Here is a 23,743-nt window from a genome sequence, read left to right on the forward strand (position 1 = left end):
TTACTGCTTTTTCTCCTCCTCAGGTTTTTCAGCTTCTGCTTCTCCAACTGATAAGGTGCCACTACCATATTTTTTCACTCGGGTTTCTACTCTGGCAAGTCTCTGCTTCACCTTTTGTTGAGATGAGGTGTATTCTGCCAAGAGCCTTGCAAATCTAGTCTGCAGTGTATCCAGAGCTGTTTCAAGTCTTCCTACTTTTTCTTCCAAGTCTTTTGGGTCAGCTCCTGCTTTTGCTGCTTCCTCATCTATTAAATTGTCTTTCATCAGAATTTGTCGCCCTTTCTCTTCCAGAGCCTTTTTGGCTTCTGGATATTCTGTGAGGGCTTCCATTAAATCATCTTTCGACAAGCAGAACAAATCAGAATAACCAATACTCTTTATGTTCGCTGTCCTCCTGTTGCCAGATTTGCTACCTTTGATGTTTAGTATGCTGATTTCACCAAAGTAGCTGCCATCACTTAGGACTACAAATTGGGTTATGCCATCATCGGCCACCACAGCCAATTTTCCCTCTTTAATAATGTACATTTCTCTCCCAATATCTCCCTTTTTGCAAATGTAGTCCCCAGGACTGAAGACCGTAGGTTTCAGTTTCAGCACCAGCTCAATGAGAAGTCCAGCTTCACAATCCTGGAATATACGCACTTTCTTCAGTGTGTCCAAATGGACATTGATGGCAATTTCAGCCTTCAACTTGTCAGGCAGATTTTTGAGAACTTCTTTCTCATCCACTGTTTTCTTGTTTGTCCAGAGGTAATCAAACCACTTAATAACCCTGGCTTCCAAATCCTTAGTCACTTTTCGGAAATGCATGTACTGTTTAATGGAGTCCACTTTGGCCTGGAACTCTGCCCTGGAGGCATTCATGTTGGAAATCATGGAGCCCACGTTACCGACAATGGTAGCGAAGATCAACACACCCACCAGGAAGTCAATGACCACAAAGAGATATTCTTCATCTTTCACCGGGGGAGGTGTTTCTCCAATGGTTGTCAGTGTGAGCGTTGACCAGTACAGACTGTAAATGTACTTTCGAGACAGGCGCCCGTACTCCGGAACAGACACATTGGGGTAGACCCAAGAGTCAGTTCCAAATCCGATGAGCTTTGAAATTGCAAAGTATATACACGCATTCCAGTGGATGATGATAAGAATGTATAAGACAAGATTTCCAATACGAAATATGTTTGGATAATTTGTCCTGGTTTCGGTACGGTCAAAAAACTCAAACAGACGAGAAATCCTCAGCAAGCGGTTAAATCGCAGTTCAGGGTACCTCAAACCAAGCTTCAAATATGCCAGGTCTGTTGGCAGAAGAGACAGCACATCCAGTTTGAACTGCATAGTTTTGGTATAATTATCTCGTAATTTCTTTTCATCCCGAACTAGCAAGCCTTGTTCAAGGAAGCCTTCAAAGAACAAAAATACATATTTTACTTGTTAGAATAAAAATACCACCAGCAGTACTGAGTGACTTACACTTCACGTACCTGAGAACATTAAAATTTGTACTGTTATGCATAAATTGATACACTATGAGTTCATTTAATGAAAAATATTTAATCACAAATGTAAATATTTCAATTAAGTTTCAAAGCTGATATAAAATTATAATGAGCAATGACTCTATTATTTCCACAGTGCTCGCTGCAGTTTTCCACTCTCTTCTGGGACAGCTGTATCCTTTCCTTTTAGGTATCTTTGCAATAAGAAAGGGGAGATTCAAATGTCTCATTTTTCATGAATCATCGGCAGAAGTCGTAACTAAAATTAAGCAAGTGTTAAGCAATTGTGTATAAAATCAGAGTGGAATATTTTAAAATAAATACCAAGAATATGTAGCTATAATGGATTCTTGGAAACTTTTTCTGAATAATATAGATAGCCCAGAGATAAAGAAATCCAGGCTTCCCCCCCAGCTCAAGCCATGCTCTTCTTCTTGTGTCCAATGTCAAAGCTGACAGGATTTTCCTTTTCATTTGGGGAAAATGGTTTGCACTTTTTTTGTGCTTCTAGCGAGAGAGCTACTGAGCAGAATTTTGTACATTGGTATTTCTTCATTCAAAAGACTTTGGAAAGTGTTAGATGTTAAAAAATTATGAGAAGACATAAACTGCGGTAAGATACCTTAAAGCAAATTGTATATGTGTAAGAGTTCTCATAGAAAGTGAGCAGTACAGCTGCAGTTGCTGTTTTGTACCTCTGAAAGCTCAAGCCATTGAAAATGTCCCACAGGGAACAGCCTATGCACTGCAAAATACTTGCTGCAATTTCAAGTGGCGATGTCCAACTGTCTGCCCACTAGGCCAGGCAGGAGGGAAAATCCACCGAGAAAAAAGCAGAACATTCCCTGTGTATCAGGGATTATCACATTTTGCTAATCCCTTAGCAATCTACAAGCAGCAGCTTTCTTAGGGAAGCATCTGCTGAGGAAGACCAAGCTTCATTTCTTTGTGCCCTACACGGCACGGCTGTATTTCTGGAATGTGTGCATATCTGTACAGTTGCCTCATGTGTATGTGTGTATCTGTCTTTGGGTATCTGCAAACCTGATGGTGACTACAAATGGAAGTAGTTCCTGTGCCACGAACGCATCACCTCCCAGAAAACTGCTGAAAACGCTCGTCAAATATGCCCTTATTAACAGAGTTATGCAACTGAACAGAAAAGTTGGCCAGGGTGATGAATTTCTGACTCACAACTGTTAAAAATGACTTTGAAAACAGCTGCCTCCTGAAGGGAGATAAAAGCCCCTCAGCTCTTTTTTGTCCCCTCACAGAACTGAAACCCTATAGTAAAACCTTTTGAAAGCATCAAAACGCAGCGTATGCTAAACACGACCAGCTGCTGAGAGACATGAATCCTTTGTGCTTCACAGCGCAGAGTCACCAAATCGGTGAAATACAGAGAAGCGGGCCCTGCACCAGGACAGGACTGCACCACAGGGAAGCTGATGTGGATCGCAGCAGTCGCGGGGCTGCCTAGATCCCAGTCTGGAGCCAGTCCCTGCCCTTAGACAGCAGGGAAGTCACACTCTTTCCCAAAGGCTCCCAGGACCTCTGTCCCCAGGGCAGATGGACCCTGCAGACTTACAGGAAAAGGCAGCAGGCACAGGCAGAGCCACGAGGGGTTGTTAAGGGAGTTGACAAAGATGTCAGCACCTAAAAGAAGCAACTTCCTTCTCCGAGTGCCTGAAACTGCAGCAGACACCTGCACTGAAGCATTCAGGAGATCTCTGCGGCAATTCTGCAGTTCCAATCCAGGCCTGCAAAGCCAAACTTCAAACCACGCTTTAACAGCTATACAATCATTATCAGGACAGCCCATGGAAATTTTGTAACTTGCATTGTGTGGACATGCCCAATTTTTCTCAGTTCTTTCCCATTACAGTAACAGATATAACTGCAGAAGAGAAATTTAGTTGGCACAGTTGATGTTTTAACTACACAAAGAAGATAATGCCCCCCCCGCCACCCCAAATACAGCAGTCTCGCGATTTAGGCTGCTGTCTGAAATAATAGACTTTCCTGTTGAGCAAGGTACTTGCTAAGTTTAAGAATTTGGCTTGCCATGACTTGTGTGCTTCCCAACGTGACAGCATTTTTAGCCTCTGTCTTTTAATTATGTTTACAACTTGTCACAAGCCATAATTAATGTCAAGCTGTCAGCGTGATTTAAAAAAAAAAAAAAGTAAAAATCAAAGATTCTGAAAGAACTCTCATTTTTATAATGATCAGTACAGTTCTGGGCCCTTTCAAGGGACATTTTGGGGCTGCATCTGTACCGGTAAATAGAAGAAGCTAGGAAACGTTTTCTGGCCCCGAGACCAGCTACCATGACAGCATCTATATGTAAGTTGTGGAAGTGTAAGTGTAAGTTCTCCCAGCCCTCTCCAGAAATGACACCCCGCACAACACCCAACCTCTGCTGTCCTTCCAGCTGTGCCCAGACACTGCCTGAGAGAGGGCTAGCTGGCACAGACCGAAGTGCATGCACCAAAGTACATCAAGGACTATTCTAGCAATTTAATGGTATGGATCACTACGTTATTGCTTAGGCCTACATTATGACCTTGTCTAGTTTAAGACGGGCATCCCCTTTAATGCTAGAATCTGTATCAGCTGGGCATGATCAAATATGAAATCTTCTCAGCCTGTCTGGACTACAGAAACAGGGTCGGGAAGCTGAAGAGAACCACTTCACGCCATGACATGGCACGGTCCTCACAGATCCTTTAGGTTCACACTTCCTTCAGGAAGCCAGAGCCTAAGCAGAGGTGCCTGGGTTAACCCTGTACCACCACTAGGCAGTGGAAGACCGGGGCAGGACCTCGCAGCGGCTGCAGGAAGTACAGCTGGGGGCAGTGGTGCAGTGTTGCCGGTTCCAGGCAGGCTGAAGGCTAAGATGGGTACCAGGTCTTTGCACTTGACCAACTCAGTAATCACTTCTGAGCAGGACGCTGCACAACTTGGCTAAGAAAGCAGCACTTGTGGGGTGCAGTTGGTTTCTTGCCCAGTCTAATGAGCTCAAGCAATATATCATGCACAGAGTGCTCATGACATGCAAAGTGCCTTATTCTCCCTTCCCAGGCAGCCTGTTGCAGCAGCTATTCAGTCAGTGTGCCTATTAAGCACTGACAGAACTGAATTTAGAGACAAGTGAAATGCAGGTGTTGGGATGCCCAGCCTTAAAACAATCTAAGCTGGTCAGACACATCTCTTCCCAAAGCCTCCACTGCTGGGCTCTGCCGCAGACAGGATGCTACACTGGTCAGACCTCACAGGGGAATTTCTGTTTCCAGCGTTTACATCCATGTTATACCTGAAAACACTGTAAAACCCCAGAAAGACTCACCTGTTCTGAATCTGACAAACATGTCAAGAATATAGATGATATCAGAACCATAATCCAAGAACAGCCATAATTTAATATGGTCGATTTGTAGCTCATCAAAGCAGGCTCTAAAGAAACAAAGATACACACACACAAAAAAATTACACCACTGCCTAAGCAGAGTAATTGCAATATGTGTCCTGGCAGCATGCTGGTGCACATTACTGGCACTGAAAAATTAAGGGCAGCGTATCTCCATTCCTAGACATCTGCACGCTAGAGCTCTGTCTAAACAGACACTAGGATCTTTCAGAATTCAAAGGTGTTTAGGCCAGAAGCAAAACTCAAACACATGTATGTCACACAAGTGCACTTACGATAGAATATACACATTCCTACAGTTAAGCATGCATCACATCTCCATTAAGAGAATTCCCAAGTAAAAGATTTGTTTCTGAGCAGCAAGCCATCCTCATCTCTCCCTGCCCTCTGACACAGCCTAAGCGATCCATTTCCACAGCACTCCATTACTTTGACTCAAACGGATTTCCACATTTTATAAAGGAAACTAAATATTCTAGTAAAATCTTCCTGCCCTTCAAGCATCTATAGATGCACGATATTAATTTAAGATGACCCAACACTGCCCACACCCCTCCCTTCTGTTCTCTGCTGGGTGATGAAAAGATCTGTCTCTAGCAGTGGTCTCTGCATATCTGAGTATCTCTGTGGTCATCTCCGAGCCTACAGTGGCCCAGGCACATCTCTGCAGCTAGCCAGTAGGTGGCACACAGAGGCCACAGCCAGCGCTCATGAGGACACTTGCAGCAAGTTACAACAAATTGCTTTTAGACAAAAACTTAAAAAAGAAACACTGGCCATCTATTCCCTGTAGTATGGATATCGTATATGTCTAAGGGTATAGGAACTGTAACTGTTCTAGGTAAGCCACCCAGAAAATATCGCAGGGAGATATGAGGATGATTTACATAGGAAACATAATGAGACAGTAAATTTGAAACCTAAAATTATTATTAACTTAAATCCATACCTGCACACTAGCATACACCAGTTGTACAACACAGGTACTGCAATTATGGTCAGCCAGTTGTAGTAAGTATTGCTTGAAGGATCTATCACAAAGATCTCTTTTTTCTTCCTGGAAAGTAAAACATGCAGATTTACACTGGAAATGTAATGAAGTGTCCTGCTGGATCTCCCTCTTCTGGAGGCTGTTCATCTCATCATGAATTCACAGCTGCCTAAGAAGAGCAAGTATCCATGCAGGCAGCTCCAGATGAGATACCAAATACTAGCTTCATCCCATCTGACATGCTCTATTTATCTACTTGACCCAACTTTGTAAAAATTAAGTAAGAGTGGAAAGAAAAACAGAGACATTCACACTGCCCAGGCTGAAAACCACAGCCTTTCTGCATATGACCCCCACTGAAAAAAAGTAAAACGTTAGATGTTTCTTATCATCATTCCAGCTAGGAGGCTATGGACCATTGCTAGAGAAAGAGCCTTCCTTTGCAGACTAATTTTGATAGTTTTGGCAAATCCTATTACGGAAATGACTGTATGAGCACGCATTTAAACAAGTAAAACACCTATGTATTCAAATACATCTTTACACAAGTAAGACTCTGTGTGTGCATACACACATAGAAGTTTGTGACTAGGAGTAAAACATGTATTACTATGTAAAAGCAAATTTCACACATTCGCAGTCCTGCCTCCCTAGGCCTCACAACAATGAAGAGATGCTAAACGAAGCGTACAGGCTTGGAATTTAAAGAACAGCATGGCTAATGGCACACGTAGAGTATGCTCAGAAGTGCCCTTCCGCAGCACAAGATAGGTTGATAGGGACTAGACAGCAATTAGACATGTTGTATGTAATCAGAGGAAGTATGTACTAGTGGATTGTGAGGTCCACAGCTGCAGAAGTTACTCCAACAGTAACCTGTGATACTGTGATCTGTGAACTGTATAATAGCGTGGGGAATATGTGACCAGGCAATGCTTGCATATGTATTTGCGTGACTCTTCCTAATCTCCAAGAATGTAAATATATTAAAAAGTAATGATAATTTATTTCATATTTGTGTGTATTTCTGGCATTATCCCTGCTATCAGATGAATGTCCAGATTATAGTGTTAGTAAAGGAAGCAGCTTTAATCTAAAAAGTATTTACTTTGCCATCTTCACAACAGGTTTTGAGCCATTTCTTCTAAAAAACTTGTCACCACCTCAAAATCGGTGACGATGAAATATGGCCTTCATATGACAGAGTACATTACCTTCTAGACATTCTAGACAACACTTATTTTCTTTGCTGCAATGTTTTAAAATGCTAAAATACTGCAAAGCTCAGGCTCTCACTACATAGTAATTGAAGCCAAAAGAGAATCGTTAGAACAAAGGCTTTCTAAGCAAACAAAGCTTTGATTAAGAAAGTCAAGACCTTGAGATTAAGCCGATTCTATTGGAATCCCCATGCCTACATATTATATGCCATCATATACATACATATAAACTTGCGGTATATTACTCTAACATACTCCTTAACTGTGATGTCCACTCAAATGCATTCTCTTTTTATAGGCTATCAATCATTGTTATTTTTAATGACTGATAATACCAAACTGTACTATGTTTGGGTCAGCTTTAGGGGAACAAAACAAGAGCAGGATCCACTTCTGACAGAAGCATTCAAACGATCTCATTTCCTTGCAGAACTACAGCATCTCGGAATCAGCAGAAGCAAACTTTAGTGATCACTAGTAATGAACTACACCATATTAAGTAATTAAATATGCTAGTCAGTGTAATAACCAAACTTATTAGTAAATCTGTAATTTTTTGCTCTTCAGTTTCATCTGCTCTCAATCATTATAAACATTCTGGAACAATGAAAAGCCTGTGCAGATCTGCAAAGCAGGCTGCTATCCTAAAATGCCCTCATAGTAAAGAAGTGATCTTCAACAGCAAATCAAAGTGACCAGAGGTAGCTGAATTCCCTTCTACTGACCTAGGAAGCTGTTCATGACAGGTCGAAACACAGAAATGCAACAAGTTTGTTGAGCTGCTGTACCTTTCCAAAGGGGAAAACATATTAAAGATTTGACTGGCTAACATTCTGCAGCCTACAGAACCATAATTGTCATGGAAGTTTTATGATGAAATGCCATACCATGCTTCGTAGTGTAGGAGGTGTGTTATAAGCACATATTTGTTCTTTATACTTACTCTTCAGGTTTTTTATCATCTTTTTTGTCATCTTTCTTTTCCTCCTTCTTTTCCTCCTTCTTTTCCTCCTTCTTTTCCTCTTTCTTTTCCTCTTTCTTTTCTTCCTTTTTGCTGTACAACATAATGTAAGGCTTAGCAATATTACCAATATTCTAGCAGCTAAGGGAGAAGGTGGACGTTGAGATATAGAAAACTAGACTAGACTGCAGACAGAGTAGGACAGGGATCCAACTGGTAAAAATGGTTTACAGGCTGTGGCCTCTCAAACTGACACCACCACACTATCACATCAGGTAACCAGCTGGCTGATTCTGTGCATTAGTCATCCATGCTTTCTTGACCTTTTCAGACATCAGTGTACCAGGCTGATTTTAATTAAATTATTCCAGTTTGTTTCACTCCTTGGAACTCAGGCATTTATAAAGAAATCTATCAAATGATAATAGAACTTGAAATGGCTTAACAAACTGTCAACATTCTTTGCATATCCAAAACCTCACAGTGACTGTCTGAAGCTTTAATGGTAATTAAATGAAATGAGGTTGAACTTCCTCTCACAGTTCTTTAAAACCAACACAGCTATAATTAATTACCTCTGGTTTCAACAATTGCCTTGGAGAAAAATCCCAGTCAATGTCTGAACAAAAGCAGCAAATGTAGAGAAAAGAGGTGTGTCCCATTTAACTACATAGTAGTCATTCTATAAATGCTTTATAGTCAACATGATTAAGCCAACCTATTTTAGATCTCTACGGTAGAGGTATACTGTATCTATGAGATAGTCCATATCTCATAGTCCATATCTACCAGATGACTTGTGCCCTAAAAGCATTTTTTTCTTTCCATCAACTGTAAAGGAAGAATGGGTTGCCTAGTTCAGATGCAAGTGTCTATGCTTGGTCAGAGGAGCCATGCCCAAGTTGCTCGGCCTGTATTCAGCTGCCACAGTATTCAAAGGCTGAGCATTAAGCACAAAGTTCCATCCTTGCTAAAATCAATGGGAATTTTGCCTAGACTTAATGGAATGACGACTGTCCCTATGCTTATTAATTGCTTTTCATGCAATAAAGTAAAATACAGACCATTTAACAGAATTATAACCCACCATTCCATAGCATCCAGCACAAACCCAAGCTGCAAGATTTAATTCCAGATATGGATTTTCATGCTGTTCAACTATGTACAGCCTTTAGCTCATTCAAATGTGATATACCAGATATAAGGATGGATCTGACTTCCACCATTCTTAGGCTTAGGAACAGAAGAGTCGAGTTATGTTAACTTACGCAGATAGGCCCATGCATCCTCTTCAAAACCGCAGAAAGTTAACATCTTTCCCAAGGTTCTGTCAATACTTAATCTTAGAGCTAAATTTGCTACATGCATTGGTCAAGAATCATGTAAGATGAGGAACGGCACTCCTTTGCACAAGCAGAAAATACATCATCTGAGTTCTCCCTCTTTTGTATTTGAAATTTCTTTATTCCTTGAAGCAGGAAGTGTCCCCATTAGTTAGACCAAAAAGCCTAAATGTTCCTGACAGTACAGTGTATGTGGATAACGCATGTATAAATAGAACTCTCCACACATAAGGTCTGGTTTGAATAAAAGCCATGGACTCCTGCTCCCAAGGGAGCTACGTGTTCTCCTCTGCCAAGACTGGGTCTGATTCTCCCCTTGCACCGGTGTCAATAAGGGACCAATTAGTTCAGCGACAGCAACATCCCACCGCAAAGACAGAATACGTAGTAATAGTTCAAAAAGTGCTGCTGACAGGATCTGAACCAACAGTTTAAAAGTTTAGTGAGCTCACTTCCGCTTTTCATGTATACTTGCTCGTATTACTCAGATCAGAAAAAGTCCACGCTGTGTATGGTAGTCCTGCCTACAAATGTGCTTGTTACAGGGAGAAAGAAGCACTCCAAGGGAGAAGACAACAGTCACCAATTTTAAAACAGTAGTAGCTTTCACCTATCGGCCATGAGCGCTTGGTCCAGTTCTTACCCTTAACATTTCCATACTGATGCAGCACCGCAGTGCAGGCACTCTTAGGTCTTTAACATAACGAAAAACCCAAAGCTTCAGAAAGACCTGCATCTTTTTTTCTTTATCAGTGCTACTGAGTAGACTGGGATCCAGTAACTAGTAAACCAGTTGTTTGTGCCTGTCCTCTCTCACAGCAATACAGTGGCATCCATTCTGTTTCCAGCACATTAAAAGGAGCAGGCTTCTTCAGACTTAGAAAACATGTCTTCATCAGCCCCTATAAAAACATTGTCATAGTCTTTGATTGAGTCAAATATTTGCATTTCTCATCTATCAAGTACTTTGCAAATCAAATATGTTTCAGACTGTCAGGCAGGTAGACAGACGGGTGTTGTCTTCATTTAAAAATAAACATTGGAAGGATGAAAGTTTTGCCCAAGGTACATGAGTCATTGTCAGAAACAGAGTAAGAAAGCAATATTTCCATCCTAACCAGTCCTTTGGACCCTGACTACCAGGCTAGGCTCCAGGCTTTTAGCACTTCGTTTATACCAGTCTAAATAAAATTCTGCACATTCCTGTCACTGTTCACTGCACACTGATTTTCCTTTTTAATAAAAGTTATGCAAACCAAACCAATAAGTTGCTTCAGGAGCGGGAAGACCTCTTGTTCAGGTATGTGCACAAAGGTTTTGCAGCATCATTTAAAATCTACAGTTTGAGCTTGCCCATGATGGAACTATTTGGAGGAAAAAAAAAAAGTTTCCTGAAAGTATTTCTGACATAATCAGAAACTGTCCTGGTTATTTTTAATTTTTGTTTTCATCTGAAAAGCAATGAAAAAAATTAACTATCATCATGTGTGAGAACAGATCTGCTGTTGGATGCTACATGCAACAAACATTGGTATTGGGTGATTTTAAATTACAGGAGCTCTTCACCTTTTCAAGAGATTTCTCTTTGGTGTAACACTGAAACATCTTGTCAAATCTGTAAAATAGACTCCAAAGGACAGCTTCTCTCAGAGCTTCTGTTGCAATGCAAGCCTTATTGTGTTGCCTGTCACTCTCTCTACATCTACACCAACAATATCTGCTGAATTGAAACACACATTTTAAAAAGATGGTAAGCTTTCATTTAGACTGCACAAGAGTGTTCTCTTAGTACCCTGATTAGTACCCACTTCTCATTTGACAACCTGAACTTTTTGTGGCACTTTATTTGCAAAAAGGGACTAGTATGTTAAAAGAGGAAAACCACTATTAGAAAATTAATAAAATTAATCTCGTATAAGAAGTGAGTAATTAATAAATCAATTGGCAATGCAGTAAAATCAGCCAGCTGAACTAGAGGAGGTAGGAACTAAATACTTAATCAAATTCACTCCTTGAGAGTTAAGGGTAACTTCAGACAAAAAGAAGTTCACAGGGAGCATTAAGGATGCTTTTCATAGTAGGAAAACTATATCTTTCTTTGAAATGAAACTATATTCTTAGGAAAGGCTGAGGAAGAGATAAGGAGTTTATACCACAAATGTTACTAGGCTGCAGAGGGAAAAGGAGAAGGAGCTAGTAGTAGAAAGGTGTTTGGAAGTTATCAGTACTTACTCTTCGTTGGTGTTGTTGCTATAGTTGACATTAAACCTGGCCAAGGGCCAGTGACTGCAGCAAGTTAAATAAAACACATTAAAGAGTGTAAAGACTGTTGGTATTTCATACATCTGTTTACCAACATGATGGACTGACTTACTAGCTTCTCACATATGCACTGATAAGATTAGGAAGGTCAACTGACTGCAGTGATAAGTCCCTTTGCATAACTATTTCAAGGCACCAGTTTCTTTTTACCATGTGCTTGGCATACACATTTGTGACCACATCTGATGTCTGAAGCTTGTTCTCAGGCGTATTAGTGCACGGCAACATGCACCTCTCTATTTTTAGCCCTGTATTCATTTGGCTACTATTTTAAGCTTTCTTCAATCCTTTAAACATCCTTCTTCACAGATGCAGTGCCAAAGCTTGTGGATAAGTAACAAGCATACCTACGATTGCTGCAGAATTAAGCCTTCACGACAGAACAACTGGGAGTTACTGTCACGTGGCAACCGTGTAAAACTGAGAAGGCGAGGATGGATACTCCCAAATTCACTTCATGTAATAGCCTTATATAGGGGTTTGCTGGCCCAGGATCAACATTGTCCTCACTAATTACTTCAAATCTGCAGTTGCTACTGACCAGACATCTGAAAAATCAGACACCAGTCTGGCTAACTCAACAAAATATGCTTTTGAGTTGGTTTTCTAAGGAGTAGAGTAGATTACTTTGCTGTCTACACCTACCTGAGTAGGTGTAACAAGGCAATGACGTGTTTTGCACAACTGCTTGTTCGGAGTTTCCTAACACTCGCAGATAATGTGCATAACATTAATGTCCTGAAAAGCCACAACTAGCAATATCTTAGATTCTTGAAATAGTAATTGCATTCATCCTCTGCAGAGAGGAGCAACATCAAGTTGCACAGGTAGCATATGATAAAACTCCAGTTCTGAGAAACCATTCTGTCTGAAGCGGCATAATCAAAATCCTTTACTTCAAGATCTTTGCCACAGTGCGTTTGAGGGACAAAGAGAAAGTCTGCTGAAAGCCACTAATACTCAGTTATGTGAAGATTCCTGGGCAGCATTACATACTCTGTTCATCTGCCATGCTAAGCTCCTTACCCTCTTCTTAAAATAAAACTTACATCCTAATCACCAAGAAAATACCGTAACCTCAATTGTCTTTGTTCACAGTATAAACACATCTTCTCACCTGTTTACTCCCCCGGGCCGCTCACGGATACCCAGGAAGGAGCAGATGTTACTTCGCCTACTGGACACCTCTATGAGCTCTGGCCCTCGGATACGTTCTAGGAAAGAATCAGGTCTTTGTTCTTCATGGTGCAAATGTCTTGTGGCCCACGACCTCACAGATATGACAAATTGTGATAACCTGCATAGAACAGACATGCAACATTGACTGAACCAGACAAGAACATCAGGTGGATGATTTAATCATCCCCACAAAGAGTAGCCCAGGAGGACTTCTCTCCACTTCTCCACCTGCCATGAAATGAAACTTGATGGATTAACTGTGTGAACCCAGTCACTTCCCACAATTCCATACATCACCTTTTGCACTGGATCAGGAAAGTATCTCATGCATCAGTTCCTACTCCACTGTATCAGCACTCCACTGCAGGAGCAACAGGAAAATATTCTTGCCAAGAGGGGGCAAACCAAGTGGTTGGAGTGGGGCAGTTGACTTCTGACAAACTCCTCACATTATGTGACAATTGGGGAATCCTGGACTGACAGAATTAGGAGATCTAAAATACTCACAGGATCACATGCTCAAGGGCTGGTACACACAGTAGAAACAAAAGCTTAATAGTTGGTGAGGAAGGATGTACGCTGAAATAAGGAATGTTAAAAAATTCAGCCACTTTCCTCATGATTTTAAGGGGTTTGTTTGCAGACATTATCAATTGCCTGTCCCATATAAACCTGCCTACGGCATAGGAAGCACTATTTCCTCATCATAAATTTCTAGGAGAGCACTGAAATGAGATAAGGAAAAAATCATGACAATGTAATGAATTTATCACTGTATCGTTACGTATCTTTTTCTCTACCCACTAATTCACACTGTGAATCCTTACAATGTTTTCTGTCGAAGTTCAGAAGGAAACATGTTTCTGAAAAATTGAAAATAATGGAGACTGAAATATACAAAAGTGATTATTTATTACCCACACAATATATTGTATTATTTCCTATCAGCAGTCCAGTTTGGACAAAAGTGGTGTTAATTCAGGTTTCCCAGACTTGGCCTCGAAAACATAATGAAATCCTGAGCAATGCTTGACTTCTCAGAGACCTTGGGCTATTCAAAGGAAAGTTCTTTACATCTTCTCTGCATCAGCTAGCATTACATATGCTCAGAGTCCATAAAGTTGATAGGAACAATTTAAATCTTGTGGTAAAGTACATCTGCCTCTTGATTGCAGTTCTCAAGGGCCTAACTACACCTCCTCATAGATATTGCCCAGCTTCTCTAACCCTGAAATAAAAAGGACAAAAAAGGCAGGAACAATATCACATATCAGAAATTGGAAAAGGGTATTTCTAGTTCTTCAGCGCTATACCAAGATAGCATCATATAAATAATCTAAAATTGCCAACAATAAAGAGAATTCAAAGCCTACTAAGAATGCAAAAGAAAATAAAAGCTCCACATAAAACACTGAGATTCTTTAATAGATTCCTCATTCTATTCAAAAAACCCTACATAAAATTAAGCTACAGAATTTTTCTCTTTGCCTGAGCAGAACTTGGCTTTCACATAAGGAGTGGTACGGAAAATATGAATGTTCTTACTTACATTAGAAAATAAAGCATTTTGATGAGACCTGTTAATTAAGGAGCAGACAGATTTTACCAAATAAGATTGAGAGCCTCTTTATTTGAACAAAGAAATAGAATTTTCTGATTTCTGCCATGGTATATTATTTTCACTTTTTTGTCCTTTACCTCTCAAAGTAAGAAAGATATTCAATGAAGTCCATCAAATGCTGTTGTCTTAGGCCTTTGAGAATTTGCATTCAAGAGGCTTGTTATGTTACCATAGTATCTAAATTGCTAAGCATTCATGTTTTCATCACAGGCTTCCTTTTATGTTCAGAGCGTAAGTAACTTGCTACACACCTGTAATTCAAACTATTCTGAAAAAGGATAAAGAACACTATAACAAAGACTAAAAAGGAAGTTCACAATATGAGTTTATATATTCATGTGCCTTATGTTTACACAAAGCACACACCTATAAATGTTTTCCACCTAAAACCCACTTCTTGCAGACTTTGTAATCTGCATGCAGTGGTGTCACTATCTGTCAACCAAACAGGGAAATACAAGTTTACTCTCCACCATCCAAAAGGCTGAAGTGTAAATAACACTCTTTAAATGACTCTAGTTTTATAATAATTTTTTTCTTTCTCTTTGAAATGCACTATGCTTAAACTGAGTATGGTCTGTATTGTGTGTAACAATGGTATCTGAGGACAGAGCTCTGTAGTCTCAACTGGAAATATTTAAAGCAGACACAGTAAGTTTTTGAAGCTCCACTTCAGGTTTATGATTAAGTCCTGGTAAAGTAAATGACTTACGCAAATGGTTGACCTCAATTTTCCTGAGTAAGGCCCCCACTCCACCATAAACATAATTGGATTCTAAGAACTGAGAGAAACTCTTGCACTCCCAAGACAAGAGCCCCTGTCTCCTCCCTTGCCAGAGCCATCTACCAACACGGGAACAATCGTTATGTCTTATTTGACAGGAAACAAATATCAGCTATCAGCCAGAACCAGACACTTAGCCATCTACTTTACAGTCTGGCCTCACTTCATGCATTTCCTCAGCGTTCAATATACTTTCAGATGTGATAATGTAAAAATAATTTACTTTTTTGTATTCAGACTAATTTGTGTGAGCTCATTCATCATCTCTAGGATTCTAAGGGTTTTATTAGCAATGAGTAAGCGATGAGTTCAGAATCAAGGTCAAAAGCAGCTTCTGTTACTTTTTACAGACTTTCTTCAGCTGGACTCCATCCATTTTCTTCGGAAAGTGATGGTTCTTCTTACTTCGCCCCCAAATTGTGATCAGTTTTCCTTCAACAAGTTAAACTTCACACTGGAAATGGTGTTAGCATCTTACCTTGCCATTGCTCCCCTGCCTGTGAATGAGCTTCTCTGGGATTCAGATACTTGTCTTCCCTCCACGGAAATGACTGTCTGCAGTTCTGAAGACGCATGCTCACACAATGAATGGGTCCTGCAAAAGCAGATTTTTTTTTTTTAAGAATTCCACACAGCCTCCAGCAGACCTTCCCTCCCGCATCTGATTCTTTCCACCACTACATCAGGAAACGATGCAGCAAACTCTCTTTTTCTTAGTAATATGGCATACATTTGATAAACATAGAGCTAAGCCTATATTCCTACTTTTCTGGAGCCATCCAACACAAAATGAAGTCAGTGGAGGCTCTGCCATCCGTTCCAGCAAGCTCAGAAGCTGACTCCTTAGCGGTCAGTACTACTCTGGTGTGCAGATAACACCATTACGGGAAGCGTGTTTTCTACTCTAACACCTCCTGTTAGGTATCAGCAGCTTTCCTTCAACGTGGAATTCATCCCCAGGGGGCTTTCAAGCGACTGCCCACCGCTTTTTTCAGTGTTGTCCTCCGAGGCGTTGTTTGGGTTTAAGTGCCTGGAATTTCCATCAGCGCGGTTCCCATTAACGACTCAAAGCAAATAGGCCTCTTTTTGCCTTCGCTCTCGCTTGGGCTGACAGGGAGAGCGGCCATGTTGGAGCAGTTAGTCCCGAGCAGCACCACCGCTGCCCTTGCCAGCCTGCCGCCGCCCGCCACGCAACGGCAGGCCTGGCGCTGCTGGCTCGGCAGCCGAAACTTCACCTCCCGCACGGAGAACAGGCTGCAGACCTGCAGGGCCGCTCTGGCAGCCATGAGACGAGGCACCTCAGGCTACGGGCCACACACGGCGAACGCTACCAACAGCCCGGCTGCACCCCGCTGCGGGCGGTGACTGTAACGTTAAGCTACGCGCAGCCTCTGCCCAGTCCCACGAGTTCCCGTTACCGTAAGACTACTTCTTAGCACTGAAATAATCAGCATCTGAGAGAAAGAGATGGAAATCTTAGCCTCATCTTTCAGAAACGGAACTTTGAAATTTACTTCACTGGAACCTGGACTCTACCAGGGCTCGCTCTGGATTTTTTTTTATAAGACTTCGGGGGCTTTCTCAGCAGTTTTCATTCTTTAGTATCCACTTTCACAAGATTTTGTCACATCCATTAAGGATCACTTTTTTCCCTCTTTGTAATGCAAACAAGAACCCTCACATGACTCTGTTATCTGCAGTGCCAGGAAAACACTGACTATAATGATACTTGCAATATCTTCATAAGAACTGGCAACAGCATTTTGAATGCCCACAAAAGGACAATTAGCAGCTCAATTTTTGTGTGTACTCACGGCTGAGAACTGACAGACGGAGAATTAAAACTTGATGATTTCTGCACAAAGAACCATGCTAAAAACGATAGGTCCTGACAGTCCCAGAAGTCTCAACTTACTGTTTTCTTCTTCTCTTCTAATAAGAAGACACCAATAGACGCTGCTTAGTATTGAAAAACTTTTATAACCCAGTTTATGTTGTGGCTGCTGAGAATATTGTGGATGCCAAAGTTAACATGGCTTCTAGGGGACAAACTCATGGAACAGAAATCCATTACAGATTACCAGATACACAGAGCCCACATTCAGCTCAAGAAATCTCCTGAGCTGGGCGCTGGGAGAGCATTAGAGGAAAGTTGCAAATAATTGCAGTTTTGCCTACTTTTTTTTTCTTTTTGCTGGAGCATCTGCCTACAGTCCTGCTGGAGAAAGGATACTGGACTAGTCCGACTGCACTGCTATGGCTGTTTTTAAGTCCTTTCATTCCTTTTTGCAGAAAAATACACATTTTGTGTGATCTCAGACAGCAATAAATTCTAATATTGCTACTCCTGTTCTCATCTCTTATTACTATTTTTAAGTCCTGAAAATGCATTTTTAAAATAAGATAGTGGGTGTTCTTAGAAAGTAATTTTAAGTGTCACAATTCAGATTTGAAAAAAAATTGTATTTTGCAGAAATAGACAGCCTTTCATGGAGGCTTAAGCCAGTATCTGTTATTTCACATTTGGATGGATTAGAAGTTTGTCTTCAATCAGTGACAGATAATGAGGAGTATCTCACTAAGTCGCAGTAACTCAACTGCTTTTAGTGACTGTACATTAAGTTCACAGAATCACGGAATCATTAAGGTTGGAAAAGACCTTTAAGATTGTCAAGTCCAACCATCAACCCAACACCACCATGCCCACTAAACCATATCCTGAAGTGAAAGGAGGGGACAGAGCCAAGACATGCCCCGTGACTCCAAACTTTGTCAGGTCCATTAAGGTAGATATATCCTTATCCTTAGCTAATGATCTTTTTTCCTTCAGCTTTTTGAGTTCTTAGCCTGTCGACATTAATGAAGCTGAAATTTTGGGGTGGTAGCACATAAAAAAAGGGAGCAAAAGACATGTGAATCATGAACAAGCTAAGAGAGCCCTGGATACATTATTTTTGTCAAAGACTTCTCACCATGCTTTTCTCTATCTCCAGAAATAAGGACAAAGCTGACAGCTAAAAGTTTTAATGCTATCTCTATCCAGTTTATGTTTTAGTCAGCTAGTCTTACGAAACTGGAAGAAAACAAACCCGCATAAGAACCAAGGTGCAATGCATCTCTCACAATAACAACCATAAATCTCAAACCAGGTTATTTCCACAAAATAATGACATCTTTACTCCTCAGAACTACTATTCAAGAATCAAGGATAAGCTTTATGCGCTAGAAATTTAAAAGAAGGTTGTTATATTTGCTCTAAAGATAGGTAATTATGGTAATAGGTAATAATAACGGTCACAAAATAAAGTAGTGAATAACAATACAGAAAAGAAAGTAAACATTGCGGAAAATATTTTAGGTATCCTTCCAAGCAGAATTTAAAAAAGAAAAAAGATTGTCAGAGCACATTCTTTGTCAGTCTAAGCAAACACAACAGAGGTCAGGCCCAGGAAATCAGGACACTCAGAAATCACACAAATCAGACACGCTTTTTCTGAAGTCTCAGAGGGAAATCTATTTCAATTTTATTAGCCTCTATAAGCATACTGAAACACAAAAACAGCATGTAATGTTCTATTTTGATATAACTGTGCTGGTTTATCAGTGGCAACAAGAGCCAAGCAGGAGTTGAAAATTGCTATCCAAAATGCACTGTTAACTATCCTTCTTATTTCTTTTTTATAAACTTTTTTTAGTCCCTGTCTCCCTTATTACTGATGTTACTGTGCTTGGCCATCTGCTGACAATAAATGAAAGGCTAAGAATGAAGAGCTCAGCTTTATTTTGAGTGAATGCCTAGGAAGGCAATGCAGAATACTGCAGAGAGAGCTGAGTGAGCTCTGAATAACCCAGATCAGGTACCAAAAGCAATACTGTCCTACTAGCTCCACTTATCAGCACAGACTCGTACTTGCTAAGTGCATGATCTGTCAAGTGCTTTGTGCGCATGATCATCACCTCTATACTCCTCAGTGGTGTGGAAAGCTGTGCTCATCGTATTTTGTGTGTCTGCAACATTGAGAGTTTTACCAACTCTCTGTCCTCTTGCTAGCAGTAACTACAGAGCACTTAATGGCACCTTCTAAAACCCAATGTTTTCAATCCAGGGTATGGCTTTTGGTGTCCAGAGCCAGAAGTATGTTGAAGAAATGTTTTAGTCTAGGTGAAAGAAAATGGTATGTTTAATGTGACCTGAAATGAACACCTTCCAATCTGATCCAGAGTGCCATAAAACAAATTAAAAATTTCAAATTACTTAAATTACTTTCTGGTCAGATTCTTACCAATAAGTGATCAGACACACTCACTGAAAAATCTGTATTCTGTAGGAAAAAAAAGACAAAGCTCTCAGACTCAACTGCTGGAATAAAACTGGGTGGATTATGGCCTCAACTAGTGAAATTCTGAATTCCATATTTTTATTTTGGTTGCTTGACTGTTTTTAAAAAACAATTTTCTGATTACTCTATGTGTGCATCAAGAATTTCTACAACTAAGTTTATGTTATAACTAAATAGAACAATTTGTAAATAAATTCAGGTTTACCTCACAAAAAAAATTGTATCTATAACGTGTGACAACCCAGGAAAATCAAATCATTTTGTGGAAACAGTACTAAAGTGCGTGCATTTCACTTTTACAAATATACAGTATATGTATATCTGCAACAGGATCAGAAAAGAATACACAAAGGACTCCGCCAGACAACTCTTCTGAAAGCTCCTGTCTGATACTGCACAGCAATCACAAACATATTCCGCTTTAATTCACACAAATGCAAATCAAAAAGTAAATCTAAAATGAACTCTTCCTTCCATTATTATAACTCCCTATTATAAAACTCATATACTCATTCCTGACTTTATTCAAGCCTGTTCAGGTAAAAGAAGAGACCCTGTTTGTCAGCTGGCTTTATATGGATGCAGAGGGACAGTTACAGATGGGGCTTTTGATGTAACACCTTCAGTGCATGTTGGCATGGTTTTTACTTTATTTTTTCAAAACAGACTCATTCCCATCTGGACTTCATAAGCTGGTTTGGTATCAGCAACAAAACACTAACCACTGCCATTACTATCCAAGGGTGTTACACAGTCTGAAATCAAGATGAGAATATGCAGCGTGCCAAGAAATAAAGAGCAGGTTCCAAAGCAGAAACATCAGTGGATTATTGTGCCATCTCAGCTTATGCTGAAAAATATTTTATGTCCACAGAGGCAGCGATGTCATTATACCTTAGAGGAAACTCACTGACACTGAGGTTTTTGCTCCATGCCTCAAGGATGGAAACATGCACTCCTCTCTACAGCTCTGTAAAGGCCAATTTATTTCCATGCTTTTGAGATATCTAGTGGAGTAAGCTCTGGGAAGGATATTTACCTCAGCACCTGCTCTGTATCTGTCCCTTGCCTTGACTTAATTTGGCTCTAAATTTGCACAAAGATCTTGAAGCAAACACTAACAGAGACCATTTTCACCTAAAATGCATGCAAATAATCCAGAATTTTTATTTAGTAGTAATTGTTTTGAAGTTCTGATCAGTTATACAGGACTGCTGAAGCCTTCAAGTAATGACTATGAACCAGATTCCAAGGGCAGGATTTGGCTCCAGATGGCAGTGACCTAAATTAAGGTGTCTAAGATAAGCTGAGTATCTAAGTTCCCATTATAGTAAATTGCCATCTTAGGGCTTGATTCAATTGTCTCAATATAGGAGTCTAGTACCATTTGAAATACCTCAAAACACTTTATCTGACCTCTCCAGCATACACAGGTCTCGCCTCATATCCACTAGCCCCAGCTAAATGCTTCAGATACTCTACGGCATCTCAGATAACTTTAGATGCCTATTTTAGGCAACTAAACACCTCGCATAATCAAGACAGCCAAACAAGCCTGACACGCTATTCAACTTCAGGATAAGCTGAACAGTTCCCTAGGCTCCACCGACTATTCGTACTGACTGCACCTCTGCTCACGACAGCAGCCACTTAGACACCTACTCACATAAAGACACTGAAATCCAGATGTCAAGGCACAGCTGAATCCTGCTTCCAACTTTTAGATAGCCAACCTGTGTCTATACGCTAGTGTGCTGTCTGTCCCATTTGAGTTGTTTCTATACAGATGCTGGATTTTAAAAATGAAGACTCATTTGTTATTTTTTTGGTTTTTAGTTGATTTTTGTTTTAACAAAATGGACCAACTTTATAGCACGCTACTCTACAAGAATATGGGCACATGGATCATCTACTCCAGCGTCGCTGAGAATGACAGTTTAAAGATCACCAGCAGCTTTCTGTTAACTGTTTCAGTGAATGCTTTTCCTTAATAATACCTCATTCCACAGCAGAAAAGCACTTAAGCACATCCCTAGCATTAAGCATAAATTTAACACCCACTGACTTTAATGAGAACTAAGTAATGTGCTTAATTGCTTTGTTGAACTACAGTCAACAGGAATTGGAGGAAGATAAAGGCAAAGGAGAAATGCTGCTACTTTAGAAAACCTGTTTTTTTCCCAATGTCTATAGTTGTATATTTTGCTACAAGACTAAGGGCTAATTTTTTTGATGGGATCTGTCTTTTGGTACAGACATATTCTAGACCAAAACTGAATTTAAAAAAATGTGTATCAGAATTCTTTGAGTGGTTTTACAAAGATATTGTATATACTTACTAGCAATCACTTCAGCAATACAAGAACCTTACATGAGATCTCTTTTATAGAAAGAGATTGTATCTTCTTACTCATCTGTGAACTCCTGTAATTAATGTCGATAAATGGCTTTTCAAGATCATCATCATGATAAAGTGCAATTCATATTTCAGTCCGTCTATATGACATAAGCAAGTCATTGCCTCTGAAACTGCAGATGACTGCAGTGATTCAATTCTCCATTTAAACCTTTATAACCACACTCTCACATCCCTGACAGTAATTCCATTCTGTGAGCTGCCAATCACTAATATCATCTACAAAAATGACATTAAAAAAAAAGAAAGGAAAAGGCTCGTTTCAGTCTGTGTTTTCCCTGTTTCCGAGATATCACCGTAAATGGAGACAAAGGGACAGAGCTCTTGCAAATCTCCCTAAGGAGACCATGAAAGGGGTAGTACAACCCAGTCAGGCAAGTAAGCCATACTGTGCAGAATAAAAGCAGCTACATTTTCATTCGTGTAGGTACACCTATCTGACAGAAGGTACCATGTAAGTAAAGCAGGAAGAAAAAAAAGGACCAATTCAAACAGGACAGGGATTACGTCCATACTAGATGCTAGGGGCATGCAATCCAAAATTACCATAAGATAAGCAGTCCTGTCACCCAGCAGGATTTTCAGTGCTCTAGTCTGCCCACACATCTGAACACCAAGAGGCAGCCTGACGAGGTCCACGTAGCAGAGGTGGTTGACAGTGACAAGCCCAAAGCAGAACACTCTTTCCAGTCTGTACAGGTGCTGTGGATCATCAGACACTTTCATGCAGGCCCGGCGGGGTTTGCCCACATTAGACAAATGACTGGCATTGTGTAAAATGTAACTGCAAGCTCACTGGCACATTTTAAACAGCCACTTTAAAACTATCAAAACAGAGAAAGGTGAATGTAAAAAAACTGTTCCAGTTCCACTGTGCAGTGAGAGGCTCTGAAAAGCCAGTACAAAAAGGTTGGTATTCTTTATACACTATAGATGTTCCCTATCACAGGACGAGGCAATTTGCAGAGGCTACTTTAAAAAAAAAACAAAAAACCAAAAAACCTTCCTGAGGCTTTTCACTGCATGGCACTGGAAGGATTCCTTTTTCTCCAAATTCCACAGACTCTGTGGGAAGCACAAACCCTGCTATCTGTGTGGTGACTTGAGAAAGAGGTTTCTCCTTAATGAGTTGATATAATTCTCACTGATGTGAAAATGGGCTTTATTCCTGAGGTAATACAAATTCTGGTTCCAAAACTGCAAGCCAGAACAACCTTCCTGTTACTGTCTCCTCTGTACTTTGAATACACATTGTTAAGTCAGTTAAATGCAACTGGGTCAACAATATCATGATATAACACCCCCATAATGCAGAGCTAGAGGAGTGCCACAAATTATGCAGCAATCTGTCCTCTTGACCATGATGAAAGGAATATATTACCTGATACAGCCATTTTCAATCCTTTCAATATCTTCATCAGCAGCTCTGACAGACAGTCTGTGCATACCAGGGTAGGAGTGCTGGGTGTTGATTTTTGCCATTTTGCTTTACATATCAACATCTAAACGACAGCTGAAACAGGGGGAAAAAAACATTTTGTGAAGGCTGCAAAAGAAATGTGCTCAGCACTTAAAAAGAGCGATTTATTAAAACAATGGAACAGCAAAAAGCAAATTCAATCATCTGAAGA

The 23,743-nt window shown here is 40.3% G+C and overlaps 1 protein-coding gene across 1 annotated transcript; it reads right to left on the reverse strand.

Annotated features, from left to right (window-relative positions):
* Positions 1-23,743, reverse strand: CNGA3 (cyclic nucleotide gated channel subunit alpha 3; the record flags this gene model as incomplete). Its single annotated transcript, XM_081999776.1, has 6 exons — positions 23,494-23,743; positions 15,835-15,951; positions 12,890-13,069; positions 5,885-5,992; positions 4,855-4,961; positions 1-1,409 (listed from the first exon to the last, which is right to left on the reverse strand). Exons 1-6 carry the CDS (start codon positions 23,592-23,594, stop codon positions 1-3), a joined length of 2,022 nt encoding a protein of 673 aa, XP_081855902.1. The 5' UTR covers positions 23,595-23,743.

Source organism: Phaethon aethereus (assembly GCF_964289735.1).
Source record: "Phaethon aethereus genome assembly, chromosome: 1".
Taxonomy (NCBI): Eukaryota; Metazoa; Chordata; class Aves; order Phaethontiformes; family Phaethontidae; genus Phaethon; species Phaethon aethereus.